At 41.7% G+C, this 25,357-nt stretch overlaps 2 protein-coding genes across 3 annotated transcripts in view; one reads left to right on the plus strand and one right to left on the minus strand.

The window, feature by feature from the left end:
* Positions 1-25,357, plus strand: part of RARRES2 (retinoic acid receptor responder 2) — a 647,965-nt gene that overhangs the window by 495,649 nt on the left and 126,959 nt on the right. The window lies entirely within an intron of this gene.
* The window catches only part of GIMAP8 (GTPase, IMAP family member 8), a 33,171-nt gene continuing 16,016 nt past the window's right edge, over positions 8,203-25,357 (minus strand). For both annotated transcript variants that reach the window (XM_050785831.1, XM_050785832.1), the window contains exons 2-5: positions 19,647-20,310; positions 16,328-16,373; positions 12,547-13,173; positions 8,203-10,499 (exon numbers count right to left, since the gene is read on the minus strand). In XM_050785831.1, coding sequence (XP_050641788.1) covers positions 9,811-10,499; positions 12,547-13,173; positions 16,328-16,373; positions 19,647-20,282 — 1,998 coding nt within the window. In that variant the 5' untranslated portion in view covers positions 20,283-20,310 and the 3' untranslated portion in view covers positions 8,203-9,810. The remainder of the gene's footprint in view (positions 10,500-12,546; positions 13,174-16,327; positions 16,374-19,646; positions 20,311-25,357) is intronic.

Below are 25,357 nucleotides of genomic sequence, written 5' to 3' on the forward strand. Positions count from 1 at the left end.
TAGGGAGTGTATGGGAACTCTGTGCTTTCCACTCAATTTTGCTGTGAATCTAAAACTGCTCTAAAAAATAAAGTTTGCTGATTGTAAAGATACAAAAGTCCAACAATTCATTGTAAAAATGGACAAAATATGTGAAAAAAATTTTAACAGAAAAACAAACTGATATTAAACATATAGAAAAGATGCTTAATCTCACTCACATGAAGAGAAATGCAAATTCATCAGATTTTCAAAACCCATAATAGGAGAACAAACACGCACCTTCACACTTCATTAGTGAAAATACAGGGTGGCACAACCTATGTGGAGGGAAATGTAGCAAACAATGCAGTACTGTTTGAAACTGCAAAGTTTTAGAAATATCTCAGATGAAACAGTTTAACACAAATGCAGGTATTGATAGACAAAGGACTACTATGCAGTTGTATGAAACTGTAGATACTGAGATGGAGCAATCCCCATGATATGTTGTTAAGTGAAAAGAACAAGACATAGAGCCATATAAACAGTATACTACCTTTTATGTTTTTAAAAAAAAAAAAAAAAAAAAGGAGAGAGAGGAAATTAAGAATCTATGGCCAGGCACATAGGCTCACCTATAATCCCGACACTTTGGGAGGTCGAGGTGGGAGGATTGCTTGAAGCCAGGAGCTCAAGACCAGCTTGGGTAGTACAGTGAGACCCTCCCTGCCCCAGTCTCTGCAAAAAAAATTTTTTTTAACTAGCTGGGCATGATGACACTTGCTGGTAGTCTTAGCTACGTGGAGGCTGAGGCAGGAGGACCATGAGCTCAGGAGTTCAAGGCTGCAGTGAGCTATGATCATGCCACAGCACTCCAGCCTGGGTGACAGAGGGGTCTCTGTATCTGAAAAAAGAAAGAAATAAATTAAGAACGTGTGCTGTGATTTGTTTATATTTTTAGAAAGAAGCAATGTAAGTATACCCAAGAAACAATGGTTATTTTTTAAAAACTGTGGGAGAACCAGGCAGACAAGGTGGAATCAATATATCTTAATGTTTGCCTTTTCATATTCTTTTGTTGTTTGAATCACGTAAATATGTTATTTATTCAAAAATTAGATGTGAAAAGAGTCCCCAGTCTTCCTTATCACAAAGTCGTAATATATTTTTTACACTTAAATTTATTTTATTTTTTCCAAAGGAAGTTGAATGTAACATCTGTGCTGTGTTGCAGCTGCCCCAACAACCAAAGATTGCTGTTGTACCCTTATTTGTACAGAATATAATTCTCTAGCTGAACCTTGTCTGACGTTTACAGTCTGTTTTATTTTATCTCACAGATGCAAAGGGAGAAGTGGATTTTCAGAAACAGTCGTCCATTAATGAATAAAACTTAAAACAAATATCACAAGCCCCAGAGTTTGTCTTAAAAAATTATGTACTAAGAGTTAGTAGTAGCTAGAGGTGATTTGTTCATTAATTAAAAGGGGAAATAGTTTGTAATGCTAAGCTAATATCAGAGTACTTTTGGGGAAGATAAATATGATTGAAATATTTTGGTATGCTCTTGGAGTGAAACAGAAAAACAGATTGTCTACTCCACCAGGCATGACCGTTGATATACTTAGACAAAACCTTGGCTTGCAATGTTGTTGGATTTATGCAAAGCCATTTTCTTAAAATATTTGAATCTGAATATTACCTTTATTTTTCTCTTGGCATCTCTTCTGTAACCAAACATATCTTAATTTCACCTGAGGACAGATGGGTGCCTCCAACAGAATTTAGGATGTTCATGTGCTTAGAAATACTAAAAAGTAAGCATGTTAATACTTTTCGAACCACTATTCACATTCCAGGTATTACTGTTTAGATTCAGAGTGCCGATGAGCCCCTTCTTTCCTCGATAGCTCTGAATAATAGCATATATGCATAAAGAATGAAGTCAGTTGGGCAAATGATAACCTTTTCATCCAAAACACAGAACCCCCTAAGATGTTGGAGTGAAGAACACAGCAAGAATCAAAGTTCAAAATGAGGCTTCCCAAATCTTCTTTCTAAATGGAGTAGCATGAGCCCACAGTACAACTCAGCTAACATCCATACCACATTAGACTGAGAAAAGTAAACCTGAAGAGAAAAGGTTAGCCTGAATCTGCCGAAATAGACCTACTCCAGTCAGCTTATAACATGGAAACAGGAAGCCCCAGGCAGGCTACCTACACATGGGTACAGGGAGATCTAGGAACCCAAGAGAAGGAACATGGAATCCTGGTTTGAGGCAAAGTAACATTAGTAGTGAGATCTAAAATACAATCTAAAAGTTAACGGTGAGCTGCTACTAGGTAGTACAGCTGTCGACAAAAAAATAATTTCCAAACCAGGAACAAAACAATACTTTCCAAAACAGGTTCCAAACCAGGAACCTGTTTCCTGGTTTGAGGCAAACTAACATTAGTAGTGAGAACTAAAATACAATCTAAAAGCTACCGGTGAGTTGGTAATAGGTATGCAGATGTCGACAAAACCATAGTTTCCTACTGTCAATAACAAACATGTTTCTATATTGCAACAAATAAAATGCTATAATGTAAATACTGAAGAGTGATCCCATTTTTAATGAATTGGGCCTTCTAGGCAAACTCTTGTCAAAGCAGCAATTCTCTACTTGCTATGTGATTGTAAACTTGACTTTGGAACTGGCTCTTGTAATACAGTTTACTGCAGCCTTCATACATATTGCCACTGTATTCATACATATTACTACTGTAGGGGTTTGGAAATCAAGGGGACAAATTGTGGGGTGTTAAAAACCACAGACTATTTTCCAAACCTATAGCTTCAAATTTTACATACTTTGCTTGGTGCCCGGATAAAGGGCAGTACAATGTTTATTCTGCATCCAATGAGATGATTCTGCAATTTTTGTCCTTCATTCTGTTAATATGGTGTAATACATGACTGATACTTGTATACTGAACCTGTCTTGCAACGATTACTACATGTGCCCCCAGGCTATGTGTGAATAATAGGTGCGAGATTTTGCATTATACTAGCTCTATCCTGCACAAGAATAGCATGCCATCAAGTGCAGAAATCCTTAGCGAAAAATTCTGGACATAGTATTTCCAATAAAATCAGTAACTCATCAAGCAGTTCTAAGTACCCTGTGAGGAGCCAATATTGCAATGACTTTTAGAACTCCAGTTAGAAGAAATGAACAAGTCATTGATCTTAAGCTGCATGAGGAGGGGCCACAGAGAATATGAAACTAGAAGGGCAAACAATAAGCCATTTCCCAAAACATCCCCTAAGAACAAAGGAAGTATGAGGCCAATCGCTGCAAAACAGGAAACACACCCCAAAATATCTTCTGTCAGCCAACATTAAGAGATTTTAAGATAGCGGGGAAAACATGAGAACCTAAGAAACTGAAAACAATCAAACAACTGAAATAATAAGCAGCAACCCGCAAACAGCTAGGAAAAAAAGCAGCTGGAGAAAATTCAAAAAGAAACAGCCCTTCTCCAGGAGCTAGAAGATTTAGAAACGAGTCTTTTAGATATTTCAGGAACATAAACGGAATGCCAGAAATCAGTATAAATATATCTTCTTGTTAAACCTAATGGGGTACTCTAAACATTCTTATGCCCATACTTGATGATCATTTATAATGTATCCAATCTTCTGAATACATGGGGTTTTTAAATGTTTATTAAATTGACTTTTTCTACCTTTCAGTATAATGTGGAAGGGGGTAGGAATGAGTTTTCTTAACCAAAGCTTGACAGACTAAAAGAGAGATATTATTATCCACTAAAGAACAGTCTCTCAAAGACACAAATAAAAGCATCTTACACTTTTTTAAAAGAGAAAGGAGCAAAAGGAAGAGTGATCAAAATCAGGAAGGAAGGCTGTGTGCTGACTTTGCATGTTCTCTGCAGAATCTCCAGTAAAATTTCCTGAAACTAACACAACAGGAAAGAGAAAAAGTTGAATAGGAATAATTGTGCATGTGAATACCAGGTTTTTTTGTTTGTTTGTTTGTTTTTTAAGTAACAGTAAAAACACCACATTTTAGGCTTTCGGAGTCTTGCACCAACAAAGAAACAGTGCATAATTCCATAGGACTGAGGATGTAGAGGAAAGGCTGAGGAAAAAGAGGACTCTTAGAAAGTGGAGAGGATTTCAGGATTTTTCTTTCTTTTAAATTAGTTCTATATTTATTCTTTTTCATTACATTGCTCCTTTTTTAATTTTTATTTTTATTTCAATAGTTTTCAGGGTACAGGTGTTTTTTTTTTGTTACATGGATAAGTTGTCTAGTGGTGATTTCTGAGATTTTAGTGCACCTGTCACCCAAGCAGAGTACACTGTACCCAATGTGTAGTCTTTTATTCCTCATCCCCCTCCCAACCTTCCCTGCTCCCAATTCCTCAGTCCATTATATCATTCTCATGCCTTTGCAACCTCATAGCTTAGCTCCCACTAAGAAGTGAGAAAATACACGATTTGGTTTTCCATTCCTGAGTTGCAGGTGGGATCTCCCAGGGCACCACTAGACAGATCAAATAATGACGTTTTTCTAGAAATGGGACTTTTAACAGGGTCTAACTCCATTCAGTTCCCTTCAGTGGCTTCCAGGCTGCTAGTTTTCATAGTGATTTTAGTTTTTTGGTTTTCGAGGTTACCACGGAGTTGGGGGTAATGAGAAAGGGGCAAGTTGAAACATGACAGAACTCACTATTCTTACTATTTTTCTTGAATGAACCCTCTCAATATTGCTTCAAGCCTTGGATTGATACCCAGAGTTCTGGAAAAAAAAAAAAAAAAAGTTGATTCTGACTATTTTTGACAGTGTTCTCTATTTTTGTGGAGATTTTTGGAGGGCGTTATTCTGCTATTCCCATTGACATCATCTCACAATTATATTTGTCTTATAAATATATAGCATTATGGTTGCAGTGTAAAAGATAATTTGAGAGAAGCAAGCCTCAAAACAGGTCCAATCCAAAGAAACAGTTGCAACAATCCAATCCAGAAATGATGGTGACCATAACTCGAGTAGAGATAAGGAAAAAAAAAATCTGGATGGGATATGAAGCCTTTATAATACACAACTCTTTGTTATTTATTGGAAGAAACAGTCAAGGCTTCTGGCTTGGACAACTTGACAGACTATGGCACCATTTGCAAAATAGGAAACCCAAGAAGGAAGGGATGAACAGCCAGTGGAGCCAAAAGTGGTGCCCATGAGAACCTCATTACCCAGTGAAAACACAAATAGAGGAAAGACCAAAGGTGTTTAGCGCATGCTCCAACACCCAGTAGACCTTGCAGTGTTGACTTGAAGCTATGGTGGCCAGCAGGATTAAAAGGCATGCTTTGTAGTTAACAGTGCCTAGTAAGCAGCACACAGTGGAGAAGGATTTGGATCAGGACAAAAGTAAAAGATAAATGCCACGTGACAAGTGACAGAAATTTTCGGTAGCTAATGTAACTCATCCATTGGGAAACCTCAGAAATAAATTGAGGGGAAACAGGAACTTGCTGGCAGCCCATAGTGCTGCAAGAGCAGGTGGGTTGTAAGCTGGGAAAACATTCATAATTATTATTGACACGATGTCATTTTAAACTTCAGGTTACTGATGATTTTCGAAGGACAAATTACAAATATATTCCCAGAGGGTCTTTTAGGCATGACACCTTGGCCCTGGCTTAACCCCTTTTAATCTAGCCTACACACTGCCCTGTAATCTGTGGGTCAGGAAATGCAAGCCCGCCACACCACCACCCACCAGCATACATGAGGACGATGTGAAGTGAAGAGCAATAAACAGGAGCTGTTTGTAGCTGAAGAGGAAAATACATCATGCTGATCAAGCTGTTCACAACTAGATTTTACACCAGCCTGTTGAGCATATCCTGTGTGTATTCACAGAAATACAGAGGTGCAAGAGTGAAAGCCACGGAGGTTTGTCACGAACATCAAGCTGCCTCTCATGGGAGAATGAGAGGTGAGGCCTGCCAATGCCTTCATCTGCTAGGGAGGATGATAGTGCGCTAGTGGTAGAGGCTGGACCAATGGGCCCATGGAACAAACTAATGTAATGATGGGCTAGGAAGGAGAGGGCTTTTACTGAAAAGGTGGATGCTTCATTTGAGGTAGGAGGAGAAGAGGCTCATAGCTAAGTGGCCTGGGGATTCTTCTAGGGAAGTGAGCTTGCTGGCAGGCTTCACAGATCATGTCAGCAACTCAGCTGACTCCCTTGCAGAAATTTAGCCAAATTTTATGGGATTTTCTGTCTTTATGGTATCATGAAACTTTTTTTTTTTTGCTCTTTATGCTAAGCTCATCACAAAAGCCTTGTCCTTCAGTACATCTTTCTCAGTGCAGGAAAAGAGAGAAATGAAGTGAAAAGGATTGCTATGAGGAAGGAGAGGAGGCTGGGGGTGCTGGAAGACACTTTGTGAAAAAATAAGCATGTTCTTAGTGCATTAGCAAAACAGAGACACTGTAAATAGGCAAAAACCACTTCCTTAGAAGTTACCTCTCCCACTGTCTAGTGAAAAGAGGTTTGGACCATCTGTATGTCCTGCAATCTATCACATTGTTCACTGTATCAGGGTCTCTCAGCCTCGGCACTATTGACATTTTGGTCCAGATAACTCTTTGTTGTGGGAGACTGTCCTGTGCATCTTAGGATGTTCAGTAGCATCTCCCGACTCTATTTACCACATGCCAGTAGCACCCGCTCCCTGTTGTGGCAACTAAAAATTTCTCCAGGAGGCTGGGCGCAGCGGCTCACGCCTGTAATCCCAGCACTTTGGGAGGCCTAGGTGGGCAGATCACGAGGTCAGGAGATCAAGACCATCCTGGCTAACACGGTGAAACCCCATCTCTACTAAAAATTAAAAAAATTAAAAATTAGCCGGGCATGGTGGCGGGCGCCTATAGTCCCAGCTACTCGGCAGGCCAAGGCAGGAGAATAGCCTGAACCCGGGAGGCGGAGCTTGAAGTGAGCCGAGATCGCACCACTGCACTCCAGCCTGGGCGACAGAGCAAGACTCCGTCTCAAAAACAAAACAAAACAAAAAATTCTCCAGGAATTGCCAAATGTCTTCTACAGGGCAAAATTGTTCCCAGTTGAGAACTAGCACATTACCTCAATAACGTCACATTTAAGAGGCAGGACAAGCAATAGGTGCCCAGCATGATAGCGGCCTTGGTAAGGCACATATGTTTGAGAGAGCAGAATATCAATTCTGGACTTCCAGCTCAAGGAGGGTCTTCAGTGAGACATGGAGGATGTCAGCCAATTACGCCAGTGAGGAAGGCTTTCACTTCAAAAAGAAACTTGCCATTCAGCTCCAAGGAATGCAGCTAGCTGGCAGCCTCCAGCTGCAACGCTGTCAGGTTCCACCTCAGCTTCTGAGCTGAAGCCATGCTTTCTCCAGCCAGTCCCTAGCCTAAAGCTGAGCACAGCAGAGCTCCTAGTGTCTGTCCAATGCAGGACTTGGCTGTTGATCTGTCTTTGCCCCAGAATTCCCTACTGAGCCGGCCTGGGCTTTGCCAGGCTCTCCCTGCCCAACTCAGCTCCTCCCCACTTTCCTCTTGCAAGTGTCCAGTCTAAATGACAGTCTGAAGGCTTTCCCTGACCAATTCTGCTTCTTCCCTCTTTTGTCTTCCATGGGCATTCCCCACAAATAAACCTCTTGTGTTCCTAACTCTTTCTCGGCATGTACTTCTCAGAGAAACTGACACAGCAGTATTGTCGCCCCGCTCAGACTCAGACCTAAAGAAAAACAGCAAGGTATGTTAGAGCCAACCTGTGAGAGGATGCCACATTGCTTAGCCCACACATCACCTGCCTTGTGCAGCTCCCAGTGTCACCTGCTCAGCCATAGGTAGCACACTGGGATTTGTTTCTGTCTTCAAGCAGACGGGAAACTCAGGGAAGAAGCACAAAAGGCCTTTCAGACTTTATTCCTCCCATGTTTCTGGTTCCAATACTGGTTATGTTTATTTGTCCTTGCTATAGTAAGATGTCCAGAGTGAAAGATAACTGAGCTGTCTGGGACCTGCCACCCAAATGGCTGTCACCCAGTCTAAATAAATGTCCTCAGGCACCAAAAATACAAAAACCTCGCCTGAATCAAGGCATCTAAACATCTCAATTGTTTCTTCATGAAGGTATGCTCCTTCCCTAAATCAGAAAAATAGAAATCAGAAAGAGAATATGAATTCATAATCTGATTCGTCTTTATTATTTGATTCAACTAAATATATTTACACACTTTTTTTTTACTTTCCAACTTTTATTTCAGGTTCAAGGGGTACATGCACAGGTTTGTTACATGGGTAAGTTGTGTATCACAAGGGTGTGGTGTACAGGTAATTTTGTCACCCAGGAAACCAGCATAACACCAAATATGCAGTTTTTCAATCTTCACCCTCCTCTCACCCTCCACCCTCAAGTAAACCCTGGTGTCTATTGTTCCCTTCTTTGTGTCCATGGCACACACATTTTCTAGAAGTTATCATGTTAAGGGTTATATGGAATCCAAAAGTATTAATGGCAACAGTCCATGCTCTTTTAAATGGATTAATGTTGACAGTAACCTGATATTGTCGAGGGGAAGAAAATGGATGACAAAGATTATGCCCTCAAACCATGTACAAAGTGCTCAACATTTAAAACATTTTACCCTATATCTACCCAGAAGAAGTTTCCAGATTTCTCTTCACATATCACCCATCTCTCAAAATAATCTGCTCAGCCATGGAAAGAACACCACTGTCTTGAAACCAAGAAGCAAACTCGAGTGTAGAAGCCACATCCCAGTGCAGGTGGGACAGAAAGATAGAACAAAACTGGGATGTTGACACCCACAGACTCAGACTGCCTACTCCTCGGCTTCCTGACATGAGATACAGGAAGCCCCTGATGTTTTTAAACCATTATTATTGGAGTTCTCTGAGTTTTAACCTGTTTCCTAACCTCAGCAGAAAGAGAGGGAAAAAGAGAAACGCAATGGAGATTCCAATTAACCTTCTCTAGAGGAAATCTAGAACAACACTTAGAATTATAGAACTTCGCAAGATTCTCTGATTTTGGCAATCTTACTGTGCTTCAAATTTCTGTTCTAGTCTCTGTCACTGTGATAATTAGCAATAAAATCATTCAGAACCTCCATGACTCATGTCTGTTTCCTCAAGGACAGCCAGCAAGAGGAGACTATGTCCCACTTCACACCTAGGCGTGGAATGTAAAGAGCAGTAAGGAATAGCTACCATGTGAAGAAAGGAACACTCTAGCTCTGAGTCACATCCCAAAGGAGACGGGACAGCTCAGGGAGCCAACAGCCCTGGACAACAGAGAGGCCCTCTGGAGTCTACTGCCCACTTCTGCCATGCCCAGGAGTGTGCTGAACGCTGCCCTGGTCTCATGTATCTGGATCCCCCGAGTTGTTGCATGACTATCTATATTCTGATGCCAGGTGGCCTCAGCCTTGATCACAGTGGCTATCCTGATTCCAACCTACCTACACAGGTGAGGTGATTCTTGTGACTTGATTCTACCTCTTATTATCAGCCTAATGTCTGAAACCTTTTTCCAGATTTCCCCAACTTGTATCTTCTCTCTCCGTTATAATCCCCTATTGTTCACCCCCGCCTGCAATTTATTTATCTATAAATAGCTGATACATCACAAGGCGGGATGTATTTGCCTCTCAGGCCCTTAAAGCCATGAACCCTCTTCCCTTCCCACAAGTCATACCATGTCCCGCCCCTCCCCCCAACCTGAGGGTGTCTCTAACTGAAGAGATCCCAGGCACTTCGGCTACCTATGGTAACTTATCTTTTAAATTTTTAAGGAGTTTTTTGGCTTGGGACATTTCCTGGACATTTTTGGTTAGTTTGCTGACGTTCTCCTGTGTATGGGGATACCCGGACCACCCATTCTTCTTTCTCAGATTATTGACCATTGTTAAAAGAGCTTTCACCTGGGTTTCCTGGGCCTGGCCAGTTTCTTTGTTGTTAAAAGCACAATAACGCCGCTCACACTTTTTAATAATGTTCTTAAGGGCTTTGTTATCTGAGTTCCCGATGAAGTCTTCCAGCTTCCCTGTCCCTAGGTCTTCCTTCCGGGTGAACAGCACAATCGTGTATTTCATAAAGTCTGCTCCAAAGATGGCCTCCAGTTGTGCCACCGCTGTTTTGTCCTCTTCAGTGAATCGTCCCAGCTGGAACACCAGGACAAAAAATGTGTCCCCTTTTTCACAGCAGGACAAACAGCGCTTGACCTCCTCTTCTAACTGGGATGGGTCCTTTTCGACATTCAGCATCTGGTTGAAGGAAGGAGTGTCCACAACCACCACCTCCTGTCCGTCCCAAGTCCTCCTGCCACTCTGGCTGGTCTTGGTGACCGGCTGGGCCCGGAGCTGAGAGGTGAAGATGAGGCTCCCCAGGATAGAGTTCCCGGTCGCACTCTTCCCAGTCCCACTTCTCCCCACGAGGACAATGCTCAGGGTTTCTGTCAAAGGAAAGTGGGAAAGATTCGTGACCATGGGCTGATCTGAAATTGGATTTTAAAGTTATCCCATGAAGCAACATTATATCACTAAAACAAACAGGATGTTCAAACAGCATCAAGGCCTCCTTCTCACCCAAGCAGGGGGATCTCCAAACACGGGAATGACTTGAACCAGTTTGCTTAGTCTGTGGACTCACGGCAGGACTTGGACTACAGTCTCCATCCAGGGTTCATCCACCAATGTGGCACTGTTCCTATCACTGAATTGGCTCTGCTCCCTTTTTGCAGCACCTTCCAGACTCCCTGGCACCTGTGAGTGCCCCCTGGCCTTCTTACTCTCTAATTCCCTCAGCCAGGTCCCGTCTATACATCTTATCCCTTTGTCTTCTGTTCCTGTTACAACTACATCTTCTCACTCCCAACTACTGCTAACTATAGCAACATCTCCTTACAGTATTTAAAGAATTATTCTGTAAAATTGACTTTCATGAAAAAGGAACTCTACATACCACTGATAGATTACCAGTTTCCTTAGTTATATAAAAATTCATTTCTCATTGAAACCACATTGAACTTAATTGCCTTTCACTGATGAGTCAAAGAAACTGCATGGTTATAATAATGAATATCCACTAACACTATTGGGTGTGTGGTGTCCATGACAGAGAAAGAGAATGAATTTCCCTATAAATGGAATTTACAGATGCATAGAGACCTTACAATATGTGTTCTTTGCAGATTGTCCTTATGCTTTTGCACTTGCACTGTGACAGTCCAGTGCTCATTCAAGTCTCTTCATAGTTCTCTTCCATTATGAATTTCATATCAAATAGCTAATATCTACTTCAATGCAAAGGAGGAAGAAAGCACATCTCATGCTCTTCCTTCAAGGGGAAATTATTAACCTGTTTATCCTGAACCTTCAACTTCATAGTTATGCTCAGCAGATAAACAATAGCTTAATCTTCCAACACTCCCATATTTGTCATATATTTCAGTCCCTACTTCTGTACCTACAGAGGGTATGATTCTCATATACCTCTGAAATCCGACCTCACTCCCCATCCCATATTCTCTAATTCAATATTCTTAATATTCAATGTCTTAATCTTCAACGTTCTTGGAAGATTTCCTTTAGAGATGTGAACCCCCATCTCCACCAAGATTATTCTTTTTTGTCCCCTAACAAGTGACATGCTTAGCCTGACATCTTTGCTTCAAATTGCTGGTGTACTCTCTGGAATATCTTCCAGCTTTCTGCTCAGCCATTTAATCCCTACCCATTCTCTAAAACCTGTTTCAAATTGGGTTTTCTACACACAGCCTCTCCTGAATTTCCCACGTATCTGTACTTCTAAAGGAGGGTTCAATAAGAAGATATGCTCCTTTGGGTTTTATACTTTTCCTGGATGAGGGTGTTTGAAGCAGAAAAAAAACGGGATGAGTAAGAATGGGAAAGACCTCAGCATAGGTAAACTGAACATGTAACACTAAGTGGGTGAGGAGTCCTTCTTAAGTAGTAAAAAGAGCAGTGTGCCAAGCTCTGGGCAACAGTACACTGTGGGGAAACAAAGGGTTGGAAAGCATCAGCTCCGTTCCTCAAGACCCACATCATCCAGTTGAAGAGATAGTAGGGATCATGAAAAAATTAAAGATCAGTTCAAGAGAATGCACATGGAAAGGCTCTAACTTCGGTACAATTTGAGAAGCAAAGAGAGAGAAAAGAGTTAGTGAACAGAACAGACCTGTCCTTCCTTTATTTTTCTGCCAGTTTCAATTTCTTTTCTTTTGTAATTCAACTTTTAGTTTAGGTATAGGTACATATGCACCATAGAATAATAGGCAGCCATAAAAAAAGAATGAAATCCTGTCCTTTGCAGTAACATAGATAGAGCTGGAGGCTGTCATCCTAAGCAAATTAACACAGAAACAGAAGACCTGTCCTTTTTATCTTCTCTATGCCTTTTAGAAAATAAAAAGTTATTGTATATTTTATACTTATTTTTAAATTATATATAAAAAATATATATTCTATTCACAGTTTTACCTTTTTCTCTGAAAACACAATGCTTGTTCCCATTCTGATGCACCATGCTCTCAATTTTTTCCAGGAGCTCATCCACCTGCCTTTGCTCTTCTTCTCCTGTTGCCCGGTAGTTGAAGGCAATGTATCTGTTTTTACATTTCTGAATGAGACTATGGAGAGTTTCACTGCTCCTTCTTAAGACTGTATCTAGATCCTGATCCCCTAAATCTTCTTTCCTGGTAAAGAGTATGACCATGTACTCAAAGAATTTTTCTCCAAAACTGCTTTGGATGGTGTTCAGCACTGCCTCATCATTCTTAGTGTAAAAGCCCAGTGGTGTCACCAGCAGGAAGGCATGGGGGCCTGTACAGATGTGTTTTCTAACTTCTGAGCCAATGTTCTTTAAAGTTGAGATGTCCGGAGTATCAGTGATCAAAACTTTCTTTTTTCTCCAGCTTCTGCTCTCAGACGAGAAGCTCTGGGTTACTGACCTCTCACTAAATCCGGTCTGAAAGGCCCGCCTCCCCAGAATGCTGTTTCCTGCTGCACTTTTTCCAGCACCGCGTTTCCCCACAAGGAGAACTGTCAGTTCTGATGTCCCCAGATCCTGCTCGGGTCCTGTGGACTGCAGCTGCCTCTCCCTTGGGCCTGTGGGACAAATGGACAGGTTCAGAGTCTCTTCCTGCAGTTGAATATGGATGTGGGCAGGTTTTATGATTTCTCATCCCTGCCAACTTGTATAGAGAATGGCAACAACACTGTAAACCAGTAGAACTCTACTCTTGGCCAGAGGCTCTCCATCGAGGTAAAAGCCACAAACAGGGGCAGAAGTGAACTAAAAGATATTCATGGAGCTTAAGATTCCCCAGGAACACGAGCATGCCAACTTTGGCCTTCATTGATCTTGGTCCTCAGGGTTCCCCTCATTTTGTTATCAAAGGTAAGTACTGGGACCTACCAAAGGTAAGTACTTACCAAAGGTAAGTCCAGGGGCTAAGGCAGGAGCAGGGAGAATCTGATTTTCAAATGCCCCTTGGTGTTATAAAATCAAATACACTCAGCAATTTTAAAAAAAAAAGGTGAACTAGTGATATGCAATATAGATGGATCTCAAAAAACACGCTAAGTAAAAGAAGCAAGACACAAAAACTGCATACTATGTGATTCTACAATCTGAAGTTGAAGAACAGACCAAATTAATCTATGTTGATAGAAGTCTGGACAGTGTTTCTCTTTGGTGAGGGGCAGTAAGAATCTCTAAGAAGATGGAAATGTTCTATAGCTTTATCTAGATGGGGACCCCGTACATATAGATATAGAAAAAGGTATCAAGCTGTTTACTTAAGATTTGTGCATTTTACTCTGTGTAAATCGTACCTCAGTAAATTGCTGTAAAAACCTACAAACCTGCACCCTACAACTATCTCTCCACACATCCCCTGGCTGAGGCAGCATCAACAGCAGACCCATGTACTGAGCAAAAGGGAGAGTCAGCAACTGCAGGGAGCTTTCTCTGAGGCTGAGTCATCAACAGCCTTCATGGGAAGGGTCTGAGCAGCAAGTTGGGAAGGTGGGATGGACACAGCATCAAAGGCCCTTGCTGTGTTGCCTTGGAAAACTTACTGCTTTGCGAATCTGTTTCCATGTTGGTAGAACAGGAATCTAATGCCCACACTGAGGTTCAAAAGACTAAAGGAAACAGCACCTGTAAAGCCCTTAGGACCTGACTGTTACGGAAGTGTGCATAGAAGGCTTCACAGGTAAGGAGGAACTTGAGTCAGGCCTGGAAGCACCCCTCCCTCCCTCACACTCCCCACCCCCTTCCTTTACAGCCTTCAGGACTTTTGCCCATATGATAGCATTTTCTTTGCCTCCCGTCCTAACTCCTGCTGGCTAATTGGGTTCCTGTGCAAATACAACTTCTTCAAGAGACCTTCACCTAAATTGCTCCCTGCAAAACCATACAAATTAGCTGCCATGTGTAATTCCTCTATTCTTACCAAAATAATAATTTTATATTTATTTCAAATATGGACTCTCTTCAATTTGGAGAGACCATACAGTGCAGTGGTTAAAAGTAGGAGTGAGAAGGGATAATAAGTAACCCTTGAGAGCCAGGAGCTGGTCTGGCCTCCACAGCAAGGCCATGGCACCCTCCTGTCTCTCATCCACAGTATTGCAGAAAATCAGACACAAGTCTGTGGAAGACTCATGTCTTCCACAACCACTCTACAATCATGTCTGAGCACACAAAAACAACAGCATTGCCTAAACGTCCCCTGCCCTGGCTAAATAGATGACAGCTTCCTCCTGATAGCTTTAGCCTCGCTCCACCCTTGTCACTTTGGACAGAAGAATTATTCAAACACTTCATTGTGGAACTACCCCCTACTTCCTAAGAGCATCCATCCCGGAGCAAAGTCCCACTTCCCGGAACCTTCCTCAAAATCATCTAACAGGAGCCCACATCCTATAAAAAGTCCTTCCCAGCCCCATCTTTCTGACATCCCTGTGACTCCCCATGGTGTGCTGGGCCCTCACAGCCACAGGTCAATAAAGGCACTTTTGTTCAGTCACATGTGTGTTCCTGGGGGTCTTGGCCAAAGGTCATTGCCAGAATTTTGAAATCCTTCTGCCTGAGTACACGTATTTCTGGCTGAGTGCACTCAGCTGTGAAATGAGGATGAGGCTCACAACATCTTCTTTACAAGATTGTTATGAGAATTGAACTGTATATTTTAAGAGGATTATATATGAATATGCTATGAAGATTGAATTACATGTATATAAAAGTTATTTCCCAGGACATAATGTCAGCTGCAATTTTTTTTTTTTTGAGACAGGGTCTTGCTCTGTTGCCCAGACTGGAGTGCAGTGGCATGATCTCAGCTTACTGCAACCTTGTGCTCCCAGATTCAAGTGATTCTCATGTCTCAGCCTCCCGAGTAGCTGAGACGACAGGCATGCACCACCATGCCTGGCTAATTTTTGTATTTTTAGTAGAGACAGAGTTTTGCCATGTTGGCCAAGCTGATCTTGAACTCCTGGCATCAAGTGTTCCACCCACTCGGCCTCCCAAAGTGCTGGGATTACAGGCATGAGCCAATGCACCCGACCTCAGCTGCAATTATTATCAATACTATTAAAATTATGATTTTATTATTTGGGAGATTTTCACGAGGAAAAGGATCTTATCTATCTTATTCGTGACTGGATACTCAGAGCTCTCACAGGGCTGACCCAGAAATAACCCACAAATCCATCAGTAAAGGCATGGTTGCATTGGTTGTGTGTGTCCACGTTGTGAAACGAACTGCATCTACTAAATAGAAAAAGGTAGATCTATACATATTGACTTATGCAGATGTGCAGGATCTATCATTACTGGCAATCGTCACATGAATACTGCACCCCATCAGAGAATTCTCCAAGTTTGTGTTGTCCATGAAGGAGCGATTTCTGCTTTCCTAAGAGGAGTCAAAACTTGGGTAGGGCCGGATCCAAGGCCAAAAAGAAGAGTCTGAGTTAGGAAAGAAGACACAAGAGGCAAGCCCAGCTCTGTAATCCTTCAGAAAAGTCCAAGGACACCCTCGCTGGGACCACGAACTTTGCTGGTGCTATACCTACTCACAAGTGTTAGGAGTTTCCTGGGGGACAGGTTGCGGGAACCAACCTCAGCTAGGTCCCCAGGGTGAATTTTTGTTCTGGTTTATATGGATAATGTTTTCCGCTTCACTTTGGCTGCAGAATGCATTCAAAAGAATACAAGTGTGAGCTTAATGTTTCTTAAAGATCAACTTACCATGTGGCTTGTCTCCCTCTTGAGATGCAGCTTCATTTACACAATCCTAGAAAATAAAGGAACAAAATAGTGCACACAGATCTAAAACTTCATCTTCCACAAACTTAAAAAAAAAAGGGGGGGGGCAGAGTGATCTGTTGAGTCAGATGTGGTCAAATCAAGGCCCTGGTCATGGTCTTTGTTGCTCTTTGTGGACCTTCCCACAATGGCATTGGATCCTTAGATACCCTGAGGCTGCTATGACTGGTTCTCGGAGAAGGTGATGTTTCCAATGTCTCCTTCCCTCACTACTCCCAGTATGGGAAGGAAGCTTCTTCTAACCTGGGGTTAATTGTCCAATATAACTTGGAATCCTGTCCCCCACCCCGCCAAGTCTGGCCAATGGAGACAACAGGATAGAGAACCAAACACATAACTGACATCCCCTTCTCCTGCCTGGGGAATCCTTATACTTAGTTCCAAAATATTTATTGTTGTGGAATCAAGAAAGGAGGTGAAAAAACAGTATGCAATCTCGATGAACCTGCTAGTCTTAGAAGCTTCCTAGACTTCGTTTTAACCTTATCTTTGTTAAATCTTCATGCCAGCCAAGGAAACCTTTCCTCTGCTTTCTTGCCTGGCTTTGCCCAATATCATTGATACCCTCAACCATCCCTCTCCCTGCATCCTCTCCATTTAGCTGTCATTATCAGATTTCTTTAACCTTACATAGCCCAGTTCAAATTCTTTAATGTTCTCCAAATGCAAAAGATCGTTACGAGGTAAATGTCCATAATATAAAAATTAATGATCTTTGCATTCCCACTCCACCAGAAAAGTAACAGTTGTTAACTGGTATATATCCTTCTATCTTTTTCTATGTTCATACAAATACGTACAAGCATACATGAACATATGGAGACTTATTAAGTTATTCGTTCTATAATCTGCTTAACAATGCATTCTGTACATCTGTAAAAGTCAATATAGATAGAACTACATCATTCTTTAAGTAGATAGAATTTATTCCATAGTACGGACATGCATAACTGATGTAACCATCTTTTGATTGATCAATCTTCAGGTTATTTCTGGTTTTACTGTTTCAAATGATGTTGTGCTAACTATTCTTGTACATCTATCTTTATGTATACTAATTTTTTTTTTATTTCCAGGGCATAGAGTCCTCAAACTATGGCTCTGACTCAGTCTCTGGGTTGTTAAAGTTCTTAATGATTCCTTAATTTATTTAATCCTCAGGCATTTTCATAATCATAATAATAACAGCATAATTACTGAACACCTACCAAGTTTCAAGCATTTGTTAACAACTTTGTAAGCATTTCATTTAATTCTCAGAGCAATTCCTGACATACATGTGATTATTATCTCTGCTTTACAGAAGACAAAACTAAGATGCTGTAGTCAACAAAACTACAGTTATGATTTCTTCTGCCCTCATGGAGTTGGTAGGGAGACAACCAGTGAAATCACTTGATATGGTGGTGACATTGTCATGAGGAAAGGAAACTGTGGGGCTCATTCCAAGGCCTGAGAGCCAGGATGGTCAGGGAGGACTCCCTGAGGAAGTGACTTTTAGCTGATGCAGATGGAGAAATAAAAGGAAACCTGGTACAGGGTGGGAGGGGGGAGAGGAAGGGTCAGTGCAGAGAGAATCGCAGGCTTGAGACTCAGGAGTGGATGTGAGTGTAACTCAGGGGAAAACAGGAAGGCCAGCAGGGCCAAGGCATAGACAGCAGAGCACAGGGCAAGGAGTCAAGCCACATTGAGGATTCTGAACTTTACCTTACGATCAGCAGGAAGTCACTGGACTATGTTAAACAAGAGGGTTTCATTGTAGGAAACTTACTACATGCCCATTCTTCTCTCTACTGACATCCCTGTTCCATGCAGCCCTCAAGGAAGAGACAGATTGTCACAGAGGAGGGAGCGCTCAGGCTAGGAGATAAGAGAGCAAGTGTCGTCAGCTCTCTTGAGCCTCGGTTTCCTCATGTGTAGAGCATCTCTCCATAGGGTTGTCACGAGGGCTTAATTAATTCATGTCTGTGTCTGGAATTTAATGGGCATTCAGTAAATGATTTCCCTCTTATTTCTATGCTGCTTGGGCTTATTACTCTTCCCTCTGAACAGTCTCTCTCTGACCTGAACATCCCCCAGGCTCAGCATGTGCCTGCTGTACACCCTCTGGGGCTTCCCCTTGCCGAATCCTCTGTGCTAGCATCCCCCTCACACTCAGCCGGGAGCGCTTTGTTTCTTATGCATCAGCCACTCCAGTTGAAGTGTAAGCACCTCTAAGGCACAAGACTGCATTTTTGTGTCTTCCTTAGTTACAAATACATTTTCCTTTCACGTCAAAAGCTTAAATAAAATCTCACCCTGGCTGTAATGTGTGAGATGGATTGCGGGATAAAGCCCAAGAATACATGAGGAGAAAATAATTACGTTAAAATAGTATAGGCAAGAAATGATGTAGGCTTGGACCAGGTGGTGGGAGTGGGATGGAGAGAAGCAGGTGGATTCTGGGTATATTGATCCCGCAAGACCTGATGATTTCTTGGCTCTCCAAGGAGAGCTACCAGGGTAGCAGACCTGACATTGGGGTGTGTGAGTACAAAGAGCATGGTGAACATCACAGTCCTTTTCTGAAGTATGAAGGAGAAATCTTATAGATTTAAGAGAGAAAATAAAAAATGTGGACATGTTAAGTGTGAGAAAGTATAAGAGAGACAAGTGGAGATCTCCAGCAGCAATTGTGTGAAGGAAGAAGAACTCAGAGGACAGATTTGGACTAGAGTTACTACTCATTTGAAAACTGTTAGTAGTAGATGAAGTTCAATGCCATAAAAGTGTGGGATCATCTGAGAAGAGAGTACAAAGAATTGAGGAAGGCCAGAACCAAGCCCTGAGGATGTTCATTTTTAGAGGTCAGAGATAAGAGAAGGACTCAGCGATCTTTGGAATAGCCAGAAAAAGAGGGAAAAACAAACAAACAAACAAACAAACAAGGAGAGGGCAATTATATTGAAGTCAGGGGAAGAGAGAGTCTAACAAATCATTGTGTTGAATAATATGAGGGAACAAGTAAGATAAAGGCTTAAATTTGTCCATTAATTTGCTAACAAAGCCTAAAGTCCTCAGGCTGATACTTAAAGTACCCTACAGTCTGATACCTCTTAATCCTGCAAATTATGTATAAATACCTTATTAAACAAAACCCATGTTCTGTCACACAATGCAATATTTCATTTATTTGTACCCATTTTCATCCCACTAGATTCAGCAACATAGAAATCTTTCAAGATATTAACAAAATTCTTACTTGAAACCTGCTGCCTTCAGTTTTGAAGTTCACACGATAGGGTCCTCCATTCATATTCACCAAACACTCAACCTTACAAAGGAGATCGGACACCTGGGTGATCCGCTCATCCTTACTATCGGCCTTGTTGTTGAAAATGCAGTATCGGCCCTCACAGTCTTGAACCAACTGCTTGAGAGATTTGTTGTTTTCAATGAAATCTTGCAGCAAGTCATCCCCCAAATCATCCTTCCGGGTGAAGACAATAATGATGTGCCTCCTGGCTTCAGCTCCAAACACTTGTTGGATGCCCGTGACTGTTTCCTCATCCTCCCTTGTGAAATGGCCGATGGCAATTACCAAGAGCAGAGCATGGAGGCTGGGGGCAGAGAGCTCCAAGCAGCGTTGGATGTTGCGTTGCTTGTCTTCAGCACAAGCTATTGAGGAGAAAAGGTCAGGGGTGTCAATGACCACAATCTTCCTTTCTCTCAGGACCTGACTCTCTCTCTGGCACATTTTGGTCACTATCTGATCACTGAACTTGGACTTGAACACATCTTTGCCCAGAATGGCATTTCCTGTGGCACTTTTTCCCGAGCGGCATTTCCCTAGGAGGAGGAGCCGCAACTCGGACATCTGGCAGCTCTGCTCCGACATGCTTTCCTGACACAGGCTCCCGCTGGTTCTGTTGGGACAGAAAGCAACACATTAATGTTCAACTCCCACACAGAGTGGACAGGAGAACAGCAAGAAAAGACATTCTCTTTTCGACTCAAATTGCCGCCAATGAATTTGAGCTACTGAAGTGCTAGACCCAGACTAGATTAGAACAAGAAACGCTTTCCCAGGATCTTCCTGTTCCATCTCTGAGACAAACCTAGAGACCTCTTTTAGTTCCTTGAATTCTTTTTTCCCATTGGGAGCCACAAGGAGCCAGATATGTTAGAAACCATAGTAAACAAGCATGTTTCAAAGTTGAAGGAAATCTCATAATTAATAGTGATGGTCAGATGTTTAAAACATACAGATCTCTGGGACCCAACCTAGACCTATTAAATCAGAATCTCAAAGGATGGAGCTTAGAAATCTGTATTCATCAAATGTCACAGTAATTCTAATGAGTAGCCAAGTTTGGGAAGTGTTGCCCTATAAAATGCAATGAAGTAGAAATGTCTAGAGCATACAAGCAAATATAATGTATGGTATACATGATACTCTGAAAGTACTGTCACAGAAGACAAACTAGAAAACTTCGTCTGTGGGACTCATGATGCACCCAGTGCCAGGTGAAGTTAACAGAGAAGCATGATGTGGTAGGTATGACCATGGTCTTGAACTCTGACCTGGTTCACCTTCTGCTCTGCACCCATTAGCTGATTTGTAGAGGCCACTTAACCATTCTGAGACTCAGTGTCCTAATCCATAAGATAGAAGTGGTATCACCTACTTCAATGACATTTTTATAAAACTCAAATGAGATGACACATGAGAAAGTACCTTGCAAGTTTCTACATATTACCTAAATGCAAAGTGGTATTATTTCAGTATATAGATAGTGCTGCTTAGATTTAATTTTCTCCCTGCAAAGGCTTCCACCTGCCAGGCAAGTCAAGTCCAAAACCCTTGAGCTAATGTGCCAAGCTCTTTGCGTCTGTTTCCAGCCCACAGATTCAGCTCTACTTGTAGCCACTCTCCTCAACACACTGTATGCTCCAGTCAAGTGAACTATTCATCTGTATTTATTTATTCAGGCCCCACCTTGTTTGACATATGTTTTGAGCTGATTTGCTGTAACTGTTCAATCATCCTGCCTTGCACAATTTCTTCTGGATTGCCCAAGAGTCACTGACCTGAAATCAAGTGAGGCCTGGAAATGCATGGCAAAACTGCTGCTGCGAGGAAACAACTCCCCTCTACCATAATCACAGGTTTTCCCTTTAGGGCACATCAGCAATTAGCTGTGATTCCCACACAGGGTTACACCAGCGATCCTGTGTTCCTCTCCTTAAAAACTTAGTTTCCAAGACTGCAAACCTGGCCATAATGCCCTCCCCTGTGAGGGTTTACCTATGCAGATCTACAAGAGAGTGACTCTCCCTATGAAACCTTCGTACAGCACCCTCTTGGATGGCCACCCCTCCAGGGTCCATGGTGAAGTCAGAAAGTTCTTCATGTTATTTCACACCCTTGGGCAGTGTCTCTGCCCCTTGATGGGTTCCTTCCTCTTCCCACCAAGCCTGCTCCAGCATCCTTTTTGCACTGGTATGAAAAGACTGAACAACAACAAATAAAACTCAGAGATGCAGCAAGCAGATAAGAAGAATGTGACACACATGAGGACAATGTTGTGGGAGCCCAGGGAGGAGTCAGTCACTGGGGACAGATTGGTACCACTCCATAAAAACTGCTCCAGCAGAGAGCAAAGATCCCTTAGCTGCCAGTTCACAATGTGCTTATACTCATTATCTGATCACTCTGCACCATAACCTCTTCATTCTTTGTATTTTTCTGATTATGAAGTTTGGTGTTTATTCTACAGAATTTGGTATATTCTGAAAATTTTAAAGAAAAAAGTATGGCTCCATCTATGGCTCCATCATACATAAGTAGCGTTTGTTAAAATATGCATATAATGTCTTTTCTTTTTTTTTCTGTTTTAGAGACAAGGTCTATCTCTGTTGCCAAGGCTGTTGTGTAGTGGTGGGATCACAGCTCACTGTATCCTTCACCTTCTGGGTTCAAGTCATCTCCTGCCTCAACCTCCAGATTATCTAGAACTACAGGCACACACCACCATGCCTAACTACTTTTTTAAAATCTTTTGTAGAGATGGGGTCTCCCTATGTTGCCCAGGTGGGTCTCAAACTCCTGACCTCAAGCAATCCTCCAGCTTTGGCCTCACAAAGTGTGTGTTGGGATTACAGACATGAGCCACCATGTCCAGCCCATAATTTCCTCATACACACATATATTTGCATCATCTAGCAATAACTTCTCTCATAAAATATATTTTCATTAAATAAGAATAACATATTCCTTAAAATAAGTTGGAAAATAAACAAAATGATGATTGGAAAGTGATCTGCCATCTGCAAAGAATCATATCAATTCGTAGTGTTTTTATTACATGTAAATGAGCATTTTAGGTTTTTTTCCATTTTATCATACTTATATGTATGTGTCCATCTGAAGCTAATATAAACTCTGTATGAGGAAAGTTTACCCTAGAAATTACTCCAAATATTGAAAATAACAAGTAGTAGTAAAATAATTTACTTTACCCAGCCTATCACAGCTGCCACCGATACCCATACACACTGCCCAGGGGCCCAGGTTCCAGTCAGCCCAGCCCACTACTGTCACCACCATGGCCCATGCATGCCACTTGGGGCTCTAAGGGCTGGCCCACCACTGCTACTGGCACTGCTAGTGCCACATACATCATCCAGGGTCCCAAGGACTGACCCGCCAAATCTGCTGCTGTGGCCAACACACACCACCTGAGAGCCCCAATACTGGCATACGTGGGTCCTCCACCTGCCACTATCAGTGTTTGTATATGCCACCCAGAGGACTGACTACTGACCCACATAGCCCATAGCCACCAATACTGGTGCCCATGTGCATCATCCAGGGTCCAAGGGTGAGCCCACTTGGTATCTCTGTCCCCAGGAAAACCTTACCACAGCCTTCACTAACAACCACAGGCTAAACCACTGAGGAACTTGCAGACATCACTGACATTGATTACAGTCAGAGAAATCATATGAAGACTGCACTCCTGCACCTACCCAAAATCAAAGCCAAAGCACCCTACCCAATCAACACCAGAGATACATGTACAGAAAAAAGTCCTTCCCTATGAAAGCCAATGCATAAAATTGAAAGAAGCAACTGTTACACCAGATGCACAGACTGCAAAAACTCAAGAAACATTAAAAAGCAAGGGAACATAATATCTCCAAAGGAACGCAGTAATTCTCTAGTAACAGATCCCAAAGAAAAGAAAATCTTGGAATGCTTGAAGAGGAATTCAAAATAATGATCTTAAGGAACATCAACAATATAAAAGAGAACACAGATTGACAATACAAAAAAATCAGAAAAAAAAAATTCATGATCTGAATGAGAAATTCAATAAAGAGATAGATACTATTTTTTAAAAAAAGAGAAGAACCAAATGGAAATCCTGGACCTGAATAATTCAATGAACAAAATATATAACCAAGAGCTTCAAAAAGAGACTAGATCAAGCAGAAGAAAGAATTTCTGAACTTTAAGGCAGGTCTTTTAAAATAATTCAGTCTGAAAAAAAAAACTCTTTTAAGAATAAAGAAAGCCTATATGACACATGGGACACCATAAAGTAAACAAATACTTGAATTTTGAGAGTTCCAGAAAGAGACAAGATGGGAAAAGTCATAGAAAATCTATGTAATAAATAATAGCTGGAAACTTCCAAAGTATTGTGAGAGATATAGACATTCAGATACAGGAAACTTAAGATTCTCAAATAGTTTCAATCCAAAAACATCTTCTCTGAAGCATATTGTAGTGAAATTGTCAAAAGTCAAAGACAAAGAGAGAATTCTAAAAACAGCAAGAGAAAAGTGTCAAGTCACATTTAAGGGAATCTCCATCAGACTAACACCATGTTTTATTAGCAGAAACCTTGCAGGTCGGGAGAGAATGGGATGATATATTCAAAGTGCTGGAAAAAAATTTTTTTGGCCAAGAATACTATACCCAGCAACACTATCCTTCAGAAATGAGGGAGAAATAAAGCCTTTCCCATACAAGCCAAAACTAAGGTAATCTATTACCACTGGACCAACCCTATAAGAAATGCTTAATGGAGTCCTACTTCTGAAAGTGAAAGGACAGTATCTACCACCATGAAAATGCACAAAGTGCAAAACTCATTGGTAGAGCAGATATACAAATGAGAACAAGAAAGGAATCAAATGTTATTACTATAGAAAACCACCAAATTTCCAGGATAAACAATAAGAGTAAAATAAAGGAACACTGTGTCAGGCCTCTGAGCCCAAGCTAAGCCATCATATCCCCTGTGACCTGCACGTATACATCCAGATGGCCTGAAGTAACTGAAGATCCACAAAAGAAGTGAAAATAGCCTTAACTGATGACATTCCACCATTGTGATTTGTTTCTGCTCCACCATAACTGATCAATGTACTTTGTAATCTCCCCCACCCTTAAGAAGTTTCCTTATAGTCTCCCCCACCCTTAAGAAGGTTCTTTGTAATTCTCTCCACCCTTGAGAATGTACATTGTGAGATCCATCTCTGCCTGCAAAACATTGCTGCTAACTCCACTGCCTATCCCAAAACCTGTAAGAACTAATGATAATCCCACCACCCTTTGCTGACCCCTTTTTCAGACTCAGTCTGCCTGCACCCAGGTGAAATAAACAGCCTTGTTGCTCACACAAAGCCTGTTGGTGGACTCTCTTCACATGGACGCATGAGACATTTGGTGCTGAAGACCTGGGTCAGAGGGACTCCTTCAGGAGACCAGTCCTCTGTCCTCATCCTCACTCCGTGAAGAGATCCACCTACGACCTCAGGTCCTCAGACCAACCACCCAAGGAACATCTCACCAATTTCAAATCAGGTATGCAGTCTTTTCACTCTCTTCTCCAGCCTCTCTCGCTACCCTTCAATCTCCCTGTCCTTCCAATTCCAGTTCTTTTTCCTCTCTAGTAGAGA

This window comes from Macaca thibetana, chromosome 3 (assembly GCF_024542745.1).
Source record: "Macaca thibetana thibetana isolate TM-01 chromosome 3, ASM2454274v1, whole genome shotgun sequence".
NCBI lineage: Eukaryota > Metazoa > Chordata > Mammalia > Primates > Cercopithecidae > Macaca > Macaca thibetana.